This window comes from Eleutherodactylus coqui, chromosome 3 (assembly GCF_035609145.1).
Source record: "Eleutherodactylus coqui strain aEleCoq1 chromosome 3, aEleCoq1.hap1, whole genome shotgun sequence".
Taxonomy (NCBI): domain Eukaryota; kingdom Metazoa; phylum Chordata; class Amphibia; order Anura; family Eleutherodactylidae; genus Eleutherodactylus; species Eleutherodactylus coqui.
Genome location: NC_089839.1, coordinates 30,291,363 through 30,311,048, shown reverse-complemented (window position 1 = coordinate 30,311,048; position 19,686 = coordinate 30,291,363). Strand labels below are relative to the sequence as shown.

At 48.3% G+C, this 19,686-nt stretch overlaps 1 protein-coding gene across 2 annotated transcripts in view; it reads right to left on the bottom strand.

Moving 5' to 3' along the window:
• LOC136620555 (zinc finger protein 665-like) overlaps positions 1-19,686 on the bottom strand; it is a 174,157-nt gene that overhangs the window by 13,249 nt on the left and 141,222 nt on the right. The window contains exons 1-6 of one of the 2 annotated variants that reach the window (XM_066595403.1): positions 8,969-9,129; positions 7,386-7,528; positions 7,107-7,274; positions 6,900-7,023; positions 6,699-6,796; positions 5,902-5,959 (exon numbers count right to left, since the gene is read on the bottom strand). In XM_066595403.1, coding sequence (XP_066451500.1) covers positions 5,902-5,959; positions 6,699-6,796; positions 6,900-7,023; positions 7,107-7,274; positions 7,386-7,493 — 556 coding nt within the window. In that variant the 5' untranslated portion in view covers positions 7,494-7,528; positions 8,969-9,129. Of the gene's footprint in view, positions 1-5,901; positions 5,960-6,698; positions 6,797-6,899; positions 7,024-7,106; positions 7,275-7,385; positions 7,529-8,968; positions 9,130-19,686 lie in introns of those variants that run through there. The other variant, XM_066595402.1, reaches the window with a different exon arrangement.

Below are 19,686 nucleotides of genomic sequence, written 5' to 3'. Positions count from 1 at the left end.
GGAAGCTTACTCAATTCTTGAGCATTAAAGGGGTTGTCCCGCGGCAGCAAGTGGGTCTATACACTTCTGTATGGCCATATTAATGCACTTTGTAATGTACATTGTGCATTAATTATGAGCCATACAGAAGTTATAAAAAGTTTTATACTTACCTGCTCCGTTGCTGGCGTCCTCGTCTCCATGGTGGCGACTAATTTTCGGCCTCCGATGGCCAGATTAGCCGCGCTTGCGCAGTCCGGGTCTTCTGCTTTCTTCAATGGAGCCTCTCGTGCAGGATGCCGGCTCCGTGTAGCTCCGCCCCGTCACGTACCGATTCCAGCCAATCAGGAGGCTGGAATCGGCAATGGACCGCACAGAAGAGCTGCGGTCCACGGAGGAAGAAGATCCCGGCGGCCATCTTCACCGGTAAGTATAGAAGTCACCGGAGCGCGGGGATTCAGGTAAGCGCTGTGCTGTTTTTTTTTTAAGTCCCTGCATCGGGGTTGTCTCGCGCCGAACGGGGGGGGGGGTTGAAAAAAAAAAAAAACCCCGTTTCGGCGCGGGACAACCCCTTTAACTATTGACTTTGGAGGGCAGGTAGAAGCACCACATCCCTCAACATGTAGACAGCCAAGATGCCAAATGGAGGAGCATTGCGCTGATGAACAACCATTCACACACTTTCCTTATACTGAGGGGCGCGGCTGCTGATAGGGCAGTAAATTTGGCTCCATTACACAGGTTTCAGCTTGTCATATTATACTTTGGCATTTTCCTAAACAAGAGCTTTTGCAGATGTACGTAAGTTCAGGAAAGTCCGGATTTTTTTTAGGTACATTCCGTACTAAAAGATAAGACTAGACCGACGGTCGGTGTCAGCATAAACATGTCTCCAAGAATTTATGGTTATTATCTTATTGTTTATACAACTTGCACATTTTGTCTTGAGAAGCTTATTGAGCATGTCATAATTTTATGTTCCACTTTTACCCTATATAATAGTATGTACCGATAATAAAATGGGAAGAACTTACTTGATTACACTAGGATAACAAGTGTGGTCATTTGTTCGTGGAGTACTCCACTCTGTTATTTTATAAGATTTGAAAACTATACCTAAAGTGTTTATTACGCTATCACTGCTTAGCACTATACTTGCACATAAAGCATACAAAGTGTGTCAGGCCACAAGGTATGTATAGTGCACCATGTAGGCTTACAACCTATTAATGATGCCATATTTCAGTTCAGCGGACTGGCCTGCACCTTGTGGTGAACTACACTGGCACTGGCACCCTCCAGCAATAAGACTTACTGCATGTTACTGATATTTACTGATAAATATGAGCTATTGGTTAATATTTTGGCCAAAATACACAAGCTCACAAGCCCCTGTCAAGGGTCCTCGTTCTCTTGTGAGTCCTTACACTAAAATCAATTAAAAAAAAAAAAATTTACTGAAAAAGGGAAATATGCAGAAAAAAAATCTATGTATGCATTATGTATGTGCAAGTATAGTGCTAAGCAGCCACCCCTCCTCAGTATATGGAAGGTGTGTGAGTCGTTGTTCATTAGCACCTTGAACCTGTGCAATGCTTTTCCATTTAGTATATGGTCATTTTCTGTTGTGTTTTTTTAAGATAAGATAAAAACATAAAAATATCTAAAAAGTATAGTACTTTTTAAGTAGGTAATCAAAGTTATGACAAGTTTACTTATTCCTTTAGGACAGCATTTGCAGACACTATGCCACACAGCAGGTAGAGTAATCTGGTTACAATGGGCAGCAAAAGGCATATAATTAGGGTAGCAGCAGAGTTTCTGTAGGTTGGCAAAAGGTTTATCAGGTGCAGGAAAAGTGCGGACCCAAAGAGGTCTGTGTTGCAAACTTTGCAGAAAAAAGTTGCAGCTGTAAGAAATCTTTATGGCGCTCTGGGCCGGATGGAAAAGATAGAAAAAGTGAATTCCAGAAAGGATGTTACCTGTGAATCACTAAATATTACTGTACTGTAATCACTTATACAGTCTGCAGATCGCTTGTGTAGAACTGATAGCTACCACTATATGGTCACTGTAGGGTGGCAATATTGATCTTTGTATAACACTCCGCTTACGATGCACCTCTATGATGCTGTTAGTTCAGGTCAGTAGATCCAAGGTCAGACTGGGACCCTCATCAGCACAAAAATGCAGTCCTTATCTAAAACTGATGATATAGAGAAGGAATATAGCTTTTGGTTCCATATTTATGGTATTAGCTTGGTTCTTCTATTGTATGTATGTAATGAGCTTGCCTCTGGTACCATATATGTTATGACTTAAGTTCTGGTGCTGAATATATATTATGAGTTTAATCAAAATCTCAGAGTTGGACCAAAAGGAGGGAAAAAATTAATTTCCTAAAATGTAACTTTTATTATTATTATTATTATTATTAATAAAATCAAGGCACTCAAAACAAAATAATAAATAGCTGGAATGTGAGCTACACGGGGGTGCAGTATCTTACAATATCATGACAGTAAAAACTACTCCTCATCACATTACATTGAGCTGTAGTAATGATTAACATATATTTGATTATGTCTGTCACTACATCCACACAGAAACGTATTGAGTCCTTATTTATAGTCGAGTCTTTTTCAAAATATCTAAGTTCGAGGTCCTTTGCGTTTCCTTTGTTTCTAGAGCTGAAAGTGGAGTGTTTAAGCTCTGGACACAATGTATTTTCCCTCCGACATCATGACAGCATACACTTGGAGGTTGCTCCCCTGCTGACCTGAAGGGACAGGAAAAGGCAGAGCATAAAAGGCACCTCCCCTCCACCAACACCAGTGCTTTTTCTGTCCCTCACAGGACAGCAGGGCAGAGCTCCAGTGATGCTGTCACATGCCGAAGGTTTCAAGACTTACCGGGTGCAGCAGCGGCTTCTTCTTCTGACAGCCCCGATTACCCTAGTGGGGAGCACCTCATCTCGGTGCTACCCGGGGACTGCGCGGGCCGGGGTCCAAGGACAGACTTCCCGGTTCCACCGCCATCTCTGGGCCGACTGTGCAGTGACGTCAGGACGCTCCGCAAGGGTGTGTGTCTTCGGATGGAGCGCTCGGGGGGGGGGGGGCATCTGAATGGAACCTGGAACCCGCGATAGTAATAACAACGGACGCCAGCGCCAAAGGGTGGGGGGCCCACTTTGAAGGTGGTCATATATAGGGTACATGGGACCCTCATGAGAGATCCAGTTCTTCTAACTTTAGAGAACTTACTGCGGTATGGAAATCCCTACATAGCCTGCAATCAGTTTTAGGGATGAAGCATGTGAGGATCTTTTCTGATAACATAACGGCAGTGTGACTCATTCGCCACCAGGGTACCACCAGGAATCCTCTTCTTCAGCACCTGGCGGGAGGGATCCTTCAGTGGGCGGAACTCACAACCAGGTTACTGTCGGCCTTCCACATAAAAGGAGCCGAGAATTCAGCCGCGGACTTTCTAAGCAGGAAGAAAGTAGACCCAGGAGAGTGGGAACTCCATCCCGAGGTGTTCAACCTTCTCATGACAAAATGGAGGGTATCCGAAATAGAGCTGTTTGCGTCAAGCACAAATACCAAGTACCGTCTTTTCTTTTCCCGAGGCTCGGAGAAACAAGCCTTACGCACGGACGCCCTCTCTCACCCCTGGGTTTGGGATTTAGCATACGCTTTTCCCCCTCTACCACTGATCCCACTTGTTCTAAGGTCAAGGCTGGCAGTAATTTTAGTAGTGCCTTATTGGCCCAAAAGACCTTGGTTTCCTCTCTTAAGATCTCTGTCAGTGGGAGAGACTTTCCATCTTCCGCCAAGACCGGACCTACTGCTGCAGGGTCCTCTCCTCTACCCAGAGGTTCACAAGTTCAGGCTTACGGCCTGGATCTTGAATGGGTAAAAATTTTAGGAAAGGGTCTATCGTCCAATGTGATTGCCACTATTTGCGAGAGCCTTAAGCCCTAAACGAAAAAGATTTATTCCAAAGTCTTGAAAATTTTTCGGAATGGATAGGTCAGGACATCCAGCAGTTAGATCAGCCAGACATTCGTAAAATTTTAGATTTCCTCCAGGCGGGCCTGGATAAAGGGTTGAGTCCGTAATACTCTAAGTCCAAGTAGTGGCTTTGGTGGCATTCTTTGATCTCGCGCTTGCTGAGCATAAGGGGATTAGAAAATTTCTTAGAGGGGCGACTAGATTGCATCCATTTACAAGGCTTATGGCGCCCCCCTGGGATCTGACCATAGTCCTTCAGGCCTTCTGCGATCCCCCGTTCAAACCAATTAGTGACCTATCCATTGCCTTGCTGACATATAAGGTAGCCCTCCTTGTGGCGGTCACGTCAGCTAGGTGCGTGGGTGAAATCCAGGCTCTTTCACAGAGACCCCCATATATGACTATTCACCCCGACAAGATTGTATTCTCTTTAGACCCTTCATTCCAACCTAAATTCTTGTCAAATTTCCACAGAGGCCAGCCAATAGTCATTCCAGCCTTCTGCCAAATTTTAAAAAATGAAAAGGAGCAGAGGCTCCATAATCTTGACGTTAAAAGAGCTATACTAGCGTACCTTGAGGCGACGGAAAGTTTCAGGAAAACTGATAAACTTTTTGTTCAATTTCTGGAGCAGGCCAAAGGAAGGGCCGCTTCTAGAGATGCGATCACCTGGTGGCTCAGGACAGCTGTCCAGAAGGCTTACAAGGCCAGGGGCATCCCTCCCCCAGAAGGATTAAAGGCCCACTCTATGCGAGCATTGGCATCTTCCTGGGCAGAAAGAGCGCACGCCTCGATCGAACAAATCTGTAACGCGGCCTTGTGGACTTCTAGTCATACCTTTATTAGACACTACAGGCTGGACTTTAGATCTACTCAGGATGCAACCTTCGGGAGAAAGGTGCTCCAAACAGTAATCCCTTCCTAAAAAAGCCCATGCCAGTTATTTGGTATTCCTCCAAGTGTATGCTGTCATGATGTCGGAGGGAAAACGGGAATTTTTCTTACCGATAACTCCCTTTCTTGAAGGCATCATGACACCGACATGGTTATTCTTGTCTAACACATGAGGTAATGTGTAAGTTCATGATTTTCTTGTCTGAGGTGTGTGATACCAATAAAAACACACCTTCTGGTTAAGTATTCTGTCACTGTGGTTATTTGGAACGCACTGGTGTTGGTGGAGGGGAGGTGCTTTTTATGCTCTGCCTTTTCCTGTCCCTTCAGGTCAGCAGGGGAGCAACCTCCAAGCGTATGCTGTCATGATGCCTTCAAGAAAGGGAATTATCGGTAAAAAAATTCCCGTTTTTGCTATCTTGACAGAGGTAACCAACTAGATGTTGATCTGTGTGATTTTTCACTACAGCTAAATCTGTTGGGCATGGTTTGGCTATGTGCAGCTATCTACACCATGTGTTTCCACCTTTAGGATGGGCCTCTACTCATAGACCAGTGCTATGTGCTTAATCCCCAGGCTTAAATATCTCAGCCAACGCTTGTCTTTCGCTGCCCATACTTTGGTAGGAGCCGGGACTGTTTCCATACCGAATCTGCATCGGAAATTGCTCATGTGGATTTGCCCATCATAAAGGGTTACATCCACGTACAGATCCCTAGCTCTGCATCTACATAGCTGTAGCAGAAGTCCACAGCTCAGCTGCCGATTTCCGCCACAGCTTTTAGAAGCGGAATCCTCGTGAAAAAAACCCACGTTGGATTCCGTTGTGCGCACATTTTCTAGTGAACACCTTATATTTGGAGAGCTGCGGTCTTCTTCATTTTTGTATGTTTACTAAGTCATTGCCTGAGCAGAACGTCAACTGTGCAGACTCCCTTTTTAGGGATGGCTACAAGTGGTGCTGCTATTGGCTTTATGAAAGCCAAATCAATCTTTATGAAAGGCTCTTACCATTCTCCGGCTCTGATATGGGATCATCAAGTCCACTCGTCGTTGCTTCATAATTTTCCTGCAAGATTAGCAGATAAGCCATTAGAAAGGAGAAAAAGACCCTTAGATTATCTTAAATCCAGACAAAAGTAAAAAAAAAACCTTAGAAGACATGAACGATTCTGTCTTAGATGTTGACTGGCATTGTGCGTTAAAAGCTGTTTACATGCAAAGACAATCTTTCAAACAACTGATTGACAGTTTTAGCGATCATTTTGCATAAAGTGTTACTCGACACTGATGTCCATTAAAACTTTATCAGCTTCATTTGTGTGTAAAACGGCCTCCAGTAGCTGTTTGCAGAGCCCAGCATGTGGTCTGGGCTCTTCACACAACTGATTTGTTCTTACATGGGCTGTCCGCAAAATACAATGTAATCTCTCGGCACCCGCTGAGAACACAGCGTGCAGTTCCTGCTATCTCTTTCTGGCTGAAGGATAGATTTTAAGTTCACCTTAAAATCATTGCTTTGCCAAAGAGTGCACGATGGCCGCGTTTACATGCAACAGTTATTGGTCATATGCCATAGTTTGAACTAGTTTTGAGCAATAATCGTTGCATGTAAATGGACCTTTACTCAATGATTTACATCTATACTACAGAAATTTACATTTTTAACCAAGGTGAATCTCCTAACAAGTGGAAGTTTATGAATATTGCAGTGTGTATTCTAGCTTCTTTTAAGACATCAGAAAACATTCAAAGCCACTACCAACCACAGCTTGTAGAGGATTTTAAGAATTCTTAGCTCCATCTACCTGATGATCCAGTGGGACATGTTCCTCTTCCTCTGGACAATCCTGGGAATATAGAGGACTGGGACATCTCTCTGGGGGATTTCTCTGACTGGATCCATCTATAGGAAATAACCAAAGATTAAATGCAATGTTTATTTGATGATGGTAAATATAGCCAACTCTTAAAACTGTCCCCTACAATCAATGAAGGTCTCCTCTTACCTGATGATGTGAGGGGCTGCTGATCCTCCATCATGACCTCCTTGTACAGATCCTTGTGTCCTTCTAAATAGTCCCACTCCTCCATGGAGAAATAGACAGTGACATCCTGACACCTTATAGGAACCTGACACACACAATATACCGTCATCCTCCAGACTCCTCCCTTGGCGTTCTTATATAATGTCCCCCATTCCCAGCAGCGCTCACCTCTCCGGTCAGCAGCTCAGTGATCCTGTGGGTAAGTTCTAGGATCTTCTGCTCATGTATCAGTGAATGAGGTGAAGGCTCGGTGATGGGGCTCTGGGTCCGGCTCCTTCCTCCTGACACACAGGGGGTCACACACTCACCGGACCACTTCTTCACTACTGTGTAATCCTGTGGATGGTGAGACACTGATCACTACATGGAGGCTAAGAATCCTTCACCTTTCCCGTCATTCCCCTGTTTATTACTAGAGATAAGAGTGACATCATGTGAAGCTCTCACCTCCCCAGTTATCCAGTAGATGATCTCAAGGGTGAGGTCTAATATCCGGGCAGCCATGTGGTCTCTGTCCTTCTCCATCCTTGGTGGGTTACTGATGGAAAGGACCATCGTCTTTATCTGTGAGAGTCCAGTGCCTAAGGAACCTGGGGGAGACAAGAACATCTTCCATGAAGTGTCTCACTACTAGGGGATTATAAAGGATTAGTGACAGCGTACAATGGAGTTGACTTAGTAATGGAGAAGTCTTAAAGTGGTTTTCCAGTGAAATACTATTGATGACTTATCATCAGGCTAGGTCATCAATAGTTGATCGGCTGGGGTCCAATTGATCAGATGAGCGGGAGCATGCTGTCAGCACCATAAACACACAGAGGTCGGAGCGGAAGCCTCAGCATTGACCTCTGTGTAGTGGCCGGCGCTTGTAACTGCAGGCACGGCTCCCATTGATTTAAATGGGCTGTTATTTGACCTGATGACAGATGACAGTTCTGTATAACATCGGAGGTCTACAGCATTCTAGTTTGCAAAACTATAACTCTCAGCGTACCCTTACCATTGCTCAAGTCATACTGGGAGATGTCGTCTATATGGTAAACTTCTACAGTGCACCATGGGTTACAAATAATGCTCTGTTGTACCAAATATGCCAAAGCATTAACCCCTTGAGGACCAAGGTCAGGTTTTCAGCTGTCAGACACAGCAGAAGACCCGGAAGAGCAAGAAGAAGTGGTTTTTAACCGCTTCTGCCTTTTCCTTCCTAGGCTACATAGCGCTCAATGTGCGCTATGTACTACAGAGTGAAAGTGGAAGTATTCCACCCTGCGACCTGGCGATCACATGACCGCCGTGTGTTCTCTGTTACAGCAGAGCTGCAGGGTCCCAGTATACCCTGATCAGCTCTGCCAGTGACTAATGTCACTACAGGTGATGTTTTCTTTGTAACTGGGGCTCCTATGGATGCCCCAGCTATAGTGGAAAAGTGTAAAAAAAACAAACAAAAAAAACCAACACAATGTGAATGTCCCCCAGAGGTCTTATATGACGTCACGGGGGTGAAAAAAATACAGAATAAAAAATTATATAATTATATATATACACACACATAAATACAAAAGAAAATGATCCACCACCGACACCAACCAAAACTGTAGCCGTATGCGCCCTGCAATCTGTAAACCATACATATTATATATCAAAACGTCCGAAACAAAGTGAGGAGCCCGTTCCCATACTTTTTTTTAGCGTAGATGTAAGCTGTTTAGCTTTTTACCCCCAATAAAACTAGGAAAAGCAGAAAAAAAAAGCCAGTGAAAAAAGATATATAAAAACAATAGCTCTATATGTCACCGGGAAAAAAATGCAGCAAAAATCATTTTGGTAGCTGAAGAAAAATAAAAAATAGGGCAGTAAAACCACCAAATTGGTAAAATCCCTAAAATGTGTCGGGTCCTTTAGGACTGAAACAGCCCGGTCCTTAAGGGGTTGAAGCCATCCCACGTACACGACACAACGTGAGCGCCCCGTCTTTTGCGGTTTCTCTCCTACTGTAGGTTGGCCACACTCTCTTGGTTACCCCAACAGACCTCTCCCATCATCCGGTGAACGCTCTCCCAGGCTGACGTCTGTCGTGGGGGTCTGACTGTCGGGAGCCCCGATCCTCAGAATAAAGAGGCTGCAGCTGGTTTACTGCTGTGTGATGGGACTATAACCCAGGAGAATGGTGACTCTTCCAGGGATTGGAGGGCAGAGCTCACCTCTAAACCCCACACTGTGTGAGCAGGAGGTGCAATCACTCTCTATGGTAGGTGCTGCCCCCTGCTGGCGGGACTGCTGTATAACAGCTATAGAGAACCTGAAACTCACTAAATTACACTGACAGAAAAGCCTCCTGCTGGAAAAAGAAAGAAGACTGGCGGACTACAAGTCACAGGCACCCCGACCAACACTGACCTGCAGGGGGAGCAGACTAGTGGCTACAGGACCTTTGGTGATGTCACAGTCATGTGATGAGTTACGTACTGTTCACTGGATGCATATTAACATCTTCCTCAGCACTTCTGCCCTATTCCTGCAATTCCAGCAATCTGATTGGTTGTTTGGGTTGGCTGATTCAACCTGATTGGTTGTTTGGGATCACTCTGCATATTCACTCTTTTGGATAGATGCGATTGGTTACAGGACCTTTTGTGATGTTGTGAGCACCTGACCAGTCACTTGTGTGGGAGGAGTCAGGCTGTGCTGGAGGCGGGGCTCCATGTAGTGCTGTCCTGATGACATATCTATATTACATTCAAGCTCAGCACTAATAACCCATCAGGTTAAATCAGGGAACCCAAACCAATCAGGTTGAATCAGGGAATCCAAACAACCAATCAGGTTGCTGGAATAGTGAATCAGAACCAATGAGGTTGCTGGAATTGCTCCATACTGCCGAGCTTGAGCGTAACATACATGTATGCGTCCCGGTCCCAATGACACCAGCAGGTAACAGAGTCTCCTGAGGATGTAAGGCGGCCGCGCAAGATGGCTTCAAGTCTTGTTTCACATGACATTTCCAGACACATAAAGAAGCTGCATAGAACTGGGGTCACATAGTCACACAAAAGAAGGAGCCGAGATAAAACCAGAGATTTACCTCACACTGCCACCAAGAGCTAAGAGGTCTTCTCACTGACCGCCCCCGTCTTCTGACCAACCGCCTGTCTCCCCAGCGACCGCCTCTGTTTCCTCGCCAACCGTGTATCTCTCCCCGCTGACCGCCACCGTCTCCCCGGCGACCGCCTCCGTCTCCTCAGCGACCGCCTGTTTCTCCTCAGCGACCGCCTCCGTCTCCCCAGCGGCCGCCTCCGTCTCCCCAGCGGCCGCCTCCGTCTCCTCACCGACCGCCTCCGTCTCCTCACCGACCGCCTCCGTCTCCTCACCGACCGCCTCCGTCTCCCCAGCGACCGCCTCCGTCTCCCCAGCGACCGCCTCCGTCTCCTCACCGACCGCCTCCGTCTCCTCACCGACCGCCTCCGTCTCCTCACCGACCGCCTCCGTCTCCCCAGCGACCGCCTCCGTCTCCCCAGCGACCGCCTCCGTCTCCTCACCGACCGCCTCCGTCTCCCCAGCGACCGCCTTTTTCTCCTCATCGACCATCTCTTTCTCCCCAGCGACCGCCTCCGTCTCCCCAGCGACCGCCTCCGTCTCCCCAGCGACCGCCTCCGTCTCCCCAGCGACCGCCTTTTTCTCCTCAGCGACCGTCTCTTTCTCCCCAGCGACCGTCTCTTTCTCCCCAGCGACCGTCTCTTTCTCCCCAGCGACCGCCTCCATCTCCCCAGCGACCGCCTCCGTCTCCCCAGCGACCGCCTCCGTCTCCTCACCGACCCCCTCCGTCTCCCCAGCGACCGCCACCGTCTCCCCAGCGACCGCCTCCGTCTCCTCAGCGACCGCCTCCGTCTCCTCACCGACCGCCTCCGTCTCCTCACCGACCGCCTCCGTCTCCTCACCGACCGCCTCCGTCTCCCCAGCGACCGCCACCGTCTCCTCACCGACCGCCTCCGTCTCCTCACCGACCGCCTCCGTCTCCTCAGCGACCGCCTCCGTCTCCTCAGCGACCGCCTCCGTCTCCTCACCGACCGCCTCCGTCTCCTCACCGACCGCCTCCGTCTCCTCACCGACCGCCTCCGTCTCCCCAGCGACCGCCTCCGTCTCCCCAGCGACCGCCTCCGTCTCCTCACCGACCGCCTCCGTCTCCCCAGCGACCGCCTTTTTCTCCTCATCGACCATCTCTTTCTCCCCAGCGACCGCCTCCGTCTCCCCAGCGACCGCCTCCGTCTCCCCAGCGACCGCCTCCGTCTCCCCAGCGACCGCCTTTTTCTCCTCAGCGACCGTCTCTTTCTCCCCAGCGACCGTCTCTTTCTCCCCAGCGACCGCCTCCGTCTCCCCAGCGACCGCCTCCGTCTCCCCAGCGACCGCCTCCGTCTCCTCACCGACCCCCTCCGTCTCCCCAGCGACCGCCACCGTCTCCCCAGCGACCGCCTCCGTCTCCTCACCGACCGCCTCCGTCTCCTCACCGACCGCCTCCGTCTCCTCACCGACCGCCTCCGTCTCCTCACCGACCGCCTCCGTCTCCCCAGCGACCGCCACCGTCTCCTCACCGACCGCCTCCGTCTCCTCACCGACCGCCTCCGTCTCCTCACCGACCGCCTCCGTCTCCTCAGCGACCGCCTCCGTCTCCTCACCGACCGCCTCCGTCTCCTCACCGACCGCCTCCGTCTCCTCACCGACCGCCTCCGTCTCCCCAGCGACCGCCACCGTCTCCTCACCGACCGCCTCCGTCTCCTCACCGACCGCCTCCGTCTCCTCACCGACCGCCTCCGTCTCCTCACCGACCGCCACCGTCTCCTCACCGACCGCCTCCGTCTCCTCACCGACCGCCTCCGTCTCCTCACCGACCGCCACCGTCTCCTCACCGACCGCCTCCGTCTCCTCACCGACCGCCTCCGTCTCCTCACCGACCGCCTCTTTCTCCTCAGCGACCGCCTCCGTCTCCCCAGCGACCGCCTCTTTCTCCTCACCGACCGCCTCTTTCTCCTCACCGACCGCCTCTTTCTCCTCACCGACCGCCTCTTTCTCCTCACCGACCGCCTCCGTCTCCCCAGCGACCGCCTCCGTCTCCTCACCGACCGCCTCCGTCCCCTCAGCGACCGCCTCCGTCTCCCCAGCGACCGCCTCCGTCTCCCCAGCGACCGCCTCCGTCTCCCAGCGACCGCCTCCGTCTCCCCAGCGACCGCCTCCGTCTCCCCAGCAACCGCCTCCGTCTCCCCAGCGACCGCCTCCGTCTCCTCAGCGACCGCCTCCGTCTCCTCAGCGACCGTCTCCTCAGCGACCGCCTCCTCAGCGACCGCCTCCTCAGCGACCGCCTCCTCAGCGACCGCCTCTTTGTCGAGATATAAGACGTCTCAGATCCTCTGGAGGAAAGTAGGAAGATTTAGTAAGCCCACATGCACATGAGCGAAAATATCAACTTCATTCTTTTTAATGGGGTCATACACATGAGCGATGCTGTGAGGCAAAAATAAATAAATAGCTGCATGTCCCATTGTTTTCAGTGGGACTTTAAAAACATTGCACGGCACTCACATGTTTAGCGATGTGCGCTGCGAGGTTTCTCATTGAAGACTATGGGGAGCACTAACGATCCTCCATCATGCATGAAGCGCGCCTGAGGGTTGGAGCCTGAGGGTTGGAATTACACAGAAGCAATGCGAGGCGTTTTTGCCTAAAAAATGCATTGCATCTGTGGGTAAAACGCACGTTATCGAGTGCGACGTCAAACCGGTAAGATGCAGATAATATAGATTGCCTTGTACTCCCTGCTTCGTAAATGAAATCTTTTGAGAGGAAAAGTGGAGCGTTTTTCCCGAAGTGGCGGGTCAGATTCCGGCTCTCGTCCTTCAGAGAGTCGGTGCAAAATAACAGCAACAACTGGTTGTTCTGGGAAACTGCGCCACTTTTCCATTGCACTAGTTTTCATTCATGTCATTCTAGCAATGTGGACGACAATTTTACATTTCCTTTCTGCCCAGCAGGTGGCAGTATGATACTGTATTCTCCATCCGTGACTCATGAAGCTTCCGGGAAATCATCCTGTTTCTTCTCTGATCATGTAATTCACATTTGTGTGATAGGGGGAGCAAAACCCGCAAGAAGAACCGGGATGTGTAATAAATGCCAATGAGATTTGTCAGGATTGTAGAAAGTTAAAAAAAGGCAGAAATGCGGATTGTGTAACACTTGTATTTATAATATCTCATTATTACAGGCTAAGGCCGCCTGCACACGAACGGGTCAGATTCCGCATCTAGGAGGCCGCAACGGTCAGACCCTGAGCCCGGTTGTCTTATGTACGTGCCTGTCATTTTGTGTTTTCTTCTGCACTGCGAATAGTTCGCTATCGGACATGTGCAGTATAGATCTTTTTTTTAAACTCCTGCTTTTCCCGCATCATCGCTTAGTGATGACGCAGAATCCGCGACCTTTCTGCAATGTCAATAGCGTTAAGGCCAAGGGGCGGACGGCTTCCATTGACTTCAATGAAAGCCATCCACACAAAAATAGAGCGTGGTGTGATTTTGTTTCCGTAAGCGGAAAATTGCAGTTGCTGTCCGCTCGTGTGAGTGGTCATGCAGATACTCTATTGGTATGAATTGGTGCAGAATGCTGCGGATCGTCCGCTCACTAGACAATTGCAGATTCCACAATTCAAGCCTGGTCGTGTGCAGGCGGCCTTATGTGCCTCTATTAGTACAACGTACTTCATATCTTTCTTACATCAGAACCCACTTTCAATTCAGACAAAAAAATATATACTCGCCACCTCCCGGTCTTTCACCGTCAGCCCACAAAGCCGTCGCTTGGTACGTGGAGCGCCGGCCTTCTCATAACAAAGATCTGGTACCGTGTTAGCCAGTAGAGCAAAATGTGATTGTTCTCAGCAAGAGAAACCACGTAATCTTGTAGATATGATACCTTTTAATGGCTAACAAAAATACATGATGGCCTTCTCATATGCGCACTAACCTTCCATCATGACATACGGAGGCAGCGATACACATGCGGTCTTTTCCTGCAGGTTTGTGTAGCTTGCTTCTTTCCCATATCATTCACTTATCTGAGTGTCCATTTTTGTTTGGACGTCACATTATTATATATTTTGCTATTTGGTTCTCTTTTCTACCCTGATTTTTCATGGATTATTATTAGTATCTAGACACGAAGTCTGAGTTTAGTTTACATATATCGGGTGGCTACAGACGAGCATATTGTAACATGTCCGTAGTACACATGCGTAATAAGGTTTTGTTTCAGATGGCATCCGGATTTGATCAGTATTTGCCGCCATGTATTTTAATTTCTGATGGGAAAATAATGATCCGTATTTGTCCAATAGAAAACACTACAAATACAGAAGCAAATGCGGAAACAATAAGACATGCTGCATAAACAAACAGCTATGGCCATGTAAATACGCCTATAGACTTACATTAGCTTCATATTAGGGTCCGCAGAACATGGACCAAATACGCCTGTCTGAAAGCGGCCTTATTGTCGTTTTTATGGATTAGGGGTTATATTTTTGGGGATTTTCTCTTTTTTCATAAGTAACTGTTCTTTCGTGACCCATATCTATTTCACATGGAAGCATTTGTCAGTATTTTGCATCAGTATTTGTTAACCAAAACCAGAAGTGTATCTAAAATACCAGGGAAAGATTGGCAACATATTCCACCAGGAATTTTCCCAGTAGGGCGAGGTCCCCCGAGTACAGGCTGGGCCGGCAACTGTGATTTATTATATACAGGTCCACTGATGGTCCAATGCCTGAGGGAGGAAGAAGCACAGGGTACAGCTACAGGCTGTCAGGATGGGCGGCTATCGGGGGTCGCTGTACCCGCATGGCAGACACTGTCGCTCCTGTGGCGGGTGTGCGGCACAGGGGGACTCCGACGCTGGTCACCACTCCTGGTCGCGTGGCTCCTATACGCCGCAGGAGTGCTGCCCAGCGCCGCGTTACTGTTGCTGCGGCAGCCTGCTGAATCTCCTCTGACTTAGGGTGCATTCACACGAACATATATCGGCTGGGTTTTCACGCCGAGCCGATATACGTTGTCCTCATGTGCAGCGGGGGGAGGCTGGAAGAGCCCAGGAGCAGGAACTGAGCTCCCGCCCCCTCTCTGCCTCCTCTCCGCCCCTCTGCACTATTTGCAATGAGAGGAGGCGGAACGGGGCGGGGCTAAGTTCCGGGAATTAGCCCCACCCCCGTTCCGCCTCTCCCCATTGCAAATAGTGCAGAGGGGTGGAGAGGAGGCAGAGAGGGGGCGGGAGCTGAGTTCCTGCTCCTGGCTCTTCCACCCCCCCTGCACATGAGGACAACGTATATCGGCTCGGCGTGAAAACCGAGCCGATATATGTTCGTGTGAATGCACCCTTAGTTTGGTCTGCTGGTGCTGGGGGAGGTTCTCCCAGCACTCTCTGATTATCCTGCTGCTGTCAGGTGCTCTGCCCCAATCAGCTGCTCGGGCGGGAGCTCTGACAGCATTTAAACCCCTCAGTTGCTTCCTGACACTGCCAGTGTTTGTATAGGCTTCCTTGCACTCACCAGCGTTACCTTGTATTCCTGTTTTCTAGTGTATTGACCTCGGCTTTTCCCCTCACCTGACTTCGTCACCTCCTTCTGCACTGTGTATCTCTGTACTGACTTTTAGTGCTTGGCCTTGGCTTGTTCCTGGACTGGTTTGCTGTTTTCCCTTTTTGTGCTTCGCTCTGGTTTGTTTGTGTATTCGTTCTCTGTTTCCAGGGATTGTGGTTTTCGCATCACTGGCCCTAGCCAGTGTAGGGACCGTCACCCAGTTGCCCGCCTGGGATTAGCCAGGAGTGGAGGCAAGTAGGCAGGGACAGGGGTTGTCTGCTACGTTGCAGGCACCCCTGACTTCTGCTTTCCCTGGTACCTTGACACAGGCTGCTTCTCTCCCCTCCCCGACCACCAGAGCAAGTGAACCTCATTGATTGGTGGAGCAGTAACACTGGTCAACACATTTATACAAAAGCCATGTTACTGAAATAAAATGAGTCATTTCTTATAAACTTTTATGTGTTCAACACAAATATGACAGTCAAAATGCTAAATTGGCTATATTTTTTTTGTAATCTGCAATAATTGTTTACATCACAAAATGCATGCCAATAGTAATAGGTCTATGGTTAATACCTGTAAAAAAAAAAAAAATCAAGTCCGAGTTAGTCTTAGATTTCTTTGCTGGTCTCTTGTCCAGCTGTTCGGGAGCATCTCTGTAGTCAGCCAGCTAGCAGTGGACCATTTTTCCTGGTATCTTTGTTACATTGTTGCAGTATCTTGATTAACCGTTCGCCATGTTCATCACTAACCATACCACAGTTGTCTGGAAAGAAATCCAGATGGGAATGAAGGAAGTGGATCTTTAGAGTCTCTGATACCGCATCAGCATGTGTTGTACTAGTTTCTTGTAGTTTTCTGCCCTAACATTCCTGAGAAAGTTTGTAGACACGAGGCGAAAGGCATTCTATGCTTATTTCGCATCACCCTGCAGCAAGTTGTTGGACCGGTCATCTTTGAAGAGCTCTCGAATCTGAGGACCCACAAAAACTCCCTCTTTAATCTTTGCCTTACTGAGTCGAGGGAATTTTTCATGAAATTATCGGAAAGCTGGTGAAGTCCGGGCCCCGGCTGTCATGAAGTTCTTCATCAAACCTAGTTTGATGTGAAGGGGTGGTAGCAGGATTCTGTGAGCATCGACCAGAGCTGGGTGCTGGATATTCTTCTCCAACTGCTACAGTTTGTCTGCGAGTCCATTCACTCCGCAAGTAGTGCAATTCTCTTGTTCTGCTCTCCCACTCGCATAAGAAACATGTATTTTGTATATTCCTGCTGCAGTCCCATTAAAAGGGCAACTACCTTCAAATCACCACAGAGGTGCCAGCTGTACTCATTATTCTCCATTGGATTCAGTAGCTGCTTTATGTTATTGTAACTAAGGATGTTGTTACAACCCTACTGGATACATGTACACGGTGAAACAGAAAATGAACATTATGAAATACCTTCAAAATGAGAGCCAATAAAAACTTTTCATGGTCGTATTGGTGTTCAGCACCCAAGATAATACAGATTAGGACCTTTTTAAGTCGGTAATAGGGATGAGCGAGTATACTCGCTAAAGCACTACTTGTTCGAGTAATGTGCTTTAGACGAGTATCTCCCTGCTCGTCCCTGAAGATTCGGGAGCCGCCGCAGCTGATAGGTGAGTTGCGACGGGGAGCAGGGGAGAGCGGGCGGGAGAGAGAGATCTCCCCGCTCTCCCCCGCAGCTCGCCGCCCGTAGTGCTTTAGCGAGTATACTCGCTCATCCCTAGTCAGTTACCATTTCAGTGTTGACCAGTGTAATCAGTCTGTTCCTGACCAGTGTAATCAGTCTGTTCCTCTCCAGTACAGGCTCCTGGCTGTCACATGACAACTCCGAAGAGGAAGCCGGACTGTGACGAAAAATGGAGGCTGGAGCAGGATCCTGTCTCCCCCACCGAGCTGCGGAGGCTGTGTCAGGCAGATAGAGATGACAGAGCTAGAAGTATATATATTTGTGAGTAAAAGTATACCTGCATACGTGTGTGTATATTTATAATACATAATGGATGAAATGTATTTGTGTAAAAGTCCCCCTATGTGTATTTATAAAACTGCTAAAACCATGTATGTATAAGAAACCTTTCACACATTACACCTCCACAACAACAATTCCTCAAGACGTCCTTAATGCCGCAGCAGAAAGACTTTCCCTGTGGAACTTCATTGTATGTTTTAACAGGAGTGGATTTCAAGCCCCATAGTGATAACATTCTGATGCAGAAATGTCCACGCGGACAAATTCCGTCCCTTGTGAAAACAATGGGAAACGCTTGCCGATCCACCGGCGCGACTGACGTAGATACAAGACATTTTAGACACAAAATCGCCTCGCATCCACAGGGAAATGCATGTTCGCAAGCGCGATATCGGACTGAGCTTCACGGCCCGATGTTACACTCATCAGTTTGAAATTAGCCCAGGGCTTTGTTCACACTAATGTTAGGGCTTCCATCTTTTGTTCCAGTTTAGGAGCAGAGGAGTGGGAAAAAATGTTTCTGTTTTTTCCCATCTACTTCAGTGGGTTTTCAAAATAAAAAAAGAACGTTTTCCGTCTGCTTCTGTTCTGTAAGATTCAGTTTCTGCTCTATTGGTTCTGTCTGGAGGTTTCGAAACAGATTCCCGAAAACAGCATTGTGGCAGAAGCATTCACTGTCACTAGTGAGACTGACAGCATCTTGGTGTCCATTTGATGAAGGTTCCGCTGTTTTTACTATATTTGAAGTATAGAATAGTGAAGTCGACTGCGTTTCTTTTTATCCCAAATAGAACGGAAACAAACAGAGCCTTTATCAAATGGACACCAAAGGGCTGTTGGTTTTCACTAGTGACAGTGAATGGTTCCATTCAGGGGTTCCGTCACAGTTCTGCTTTCAGCACATGTCATAGAACTCCAAGATCAAATCCCACAGCGTAGTGAAAAACGCTGTTGAACGCTCCGTAAAGTGCGTGCGCACGGAATATATAATTTTTTCTCAGCAGAATATCCGCTGCGAATTTTGCTGTAATTCAGAAAGAATCAGCAGCAAAATCTATGTGTTACGTGTGAATGTACTGCATATTTGGTTGCAGATTCTCAGCAGATTTCACCCCCCTCATCAGAAGAGGAGAAATCTGCACTGCAAATCCACAGAATAATGCACTGAGCTCCTGCCCCCTCTCTGCCCCTCGCCAGTGCTAGCAATGGGAGGGGCGGGATGGGCAGAGCTAAGTCCCGCCCCATCCCGCCCCCTCCCATTGCAAGCTCAGTGCACTGCTCTTGGCCAGGCCGCCTCCTCGCCTTACAGGGAGGGACAGCGTATATCGGCCGGGCGTGAAAACGCCTGTCTGAATAATTCCTGATTGCGACACTACTGACATTTTTTAGTGTCCTTTTTTCCTGCCATACTACAAAAAAACTTAAAATAATTTTTTTTCTGCTGCCATCTTCTGACCGCTATAACGTTTCTTTTTGTTGATGGGGCTCTGTGAGGGCTACTCTTTTGCGGGATGGCCTGTGCTTCGGCTTTGAATTCTGCACGGCTTGGCCGCAGTGTGGGGATAAGTTTATTGCAAATTTCAGCCACTTTGCTGCTTTATCCAGGGATAAAAATTGTAGGCGGAATTTCCGTGCACAAAGCCCGCATGAAAGTTCAGCATCAATTCCGCCCTGTGTGACCCCCGCCTACAGATGTGGTGAAGCCAAATGTGTTTGGGTTGTTCTTTTTCTGTTTTGATACTTTTATTATAAATATGGGTAAAATGGGGTTTTCAAACTTAGCATCCATATTTTTTACAACAATAGGAATACTTTTTTCCCCCTATTTTTCCTTTTTTGCAGCAGCATTTACAGGGTTAACAGCTGCGATCAGCATGAATGTTGATTGTGGCTGTTGGAGCCAGGTGTCAACTCTCAAAGACATCTGACACTGGTTGTGTATGAAGCCAGCTCGGCTCCTGGGTCCACTCCATACAAACTCTGCACTCCCACGTCCTGGGGTGTTAAGGGGTTAAAATTCACTCCACAGGTCAATTTAGGGTACATGCAAACGGGCAATTTTAAAAGTTGAGCCCAAGATTCTCAGCCACAAATCTTATTGGACCGCCTTGGGACATCCCATGT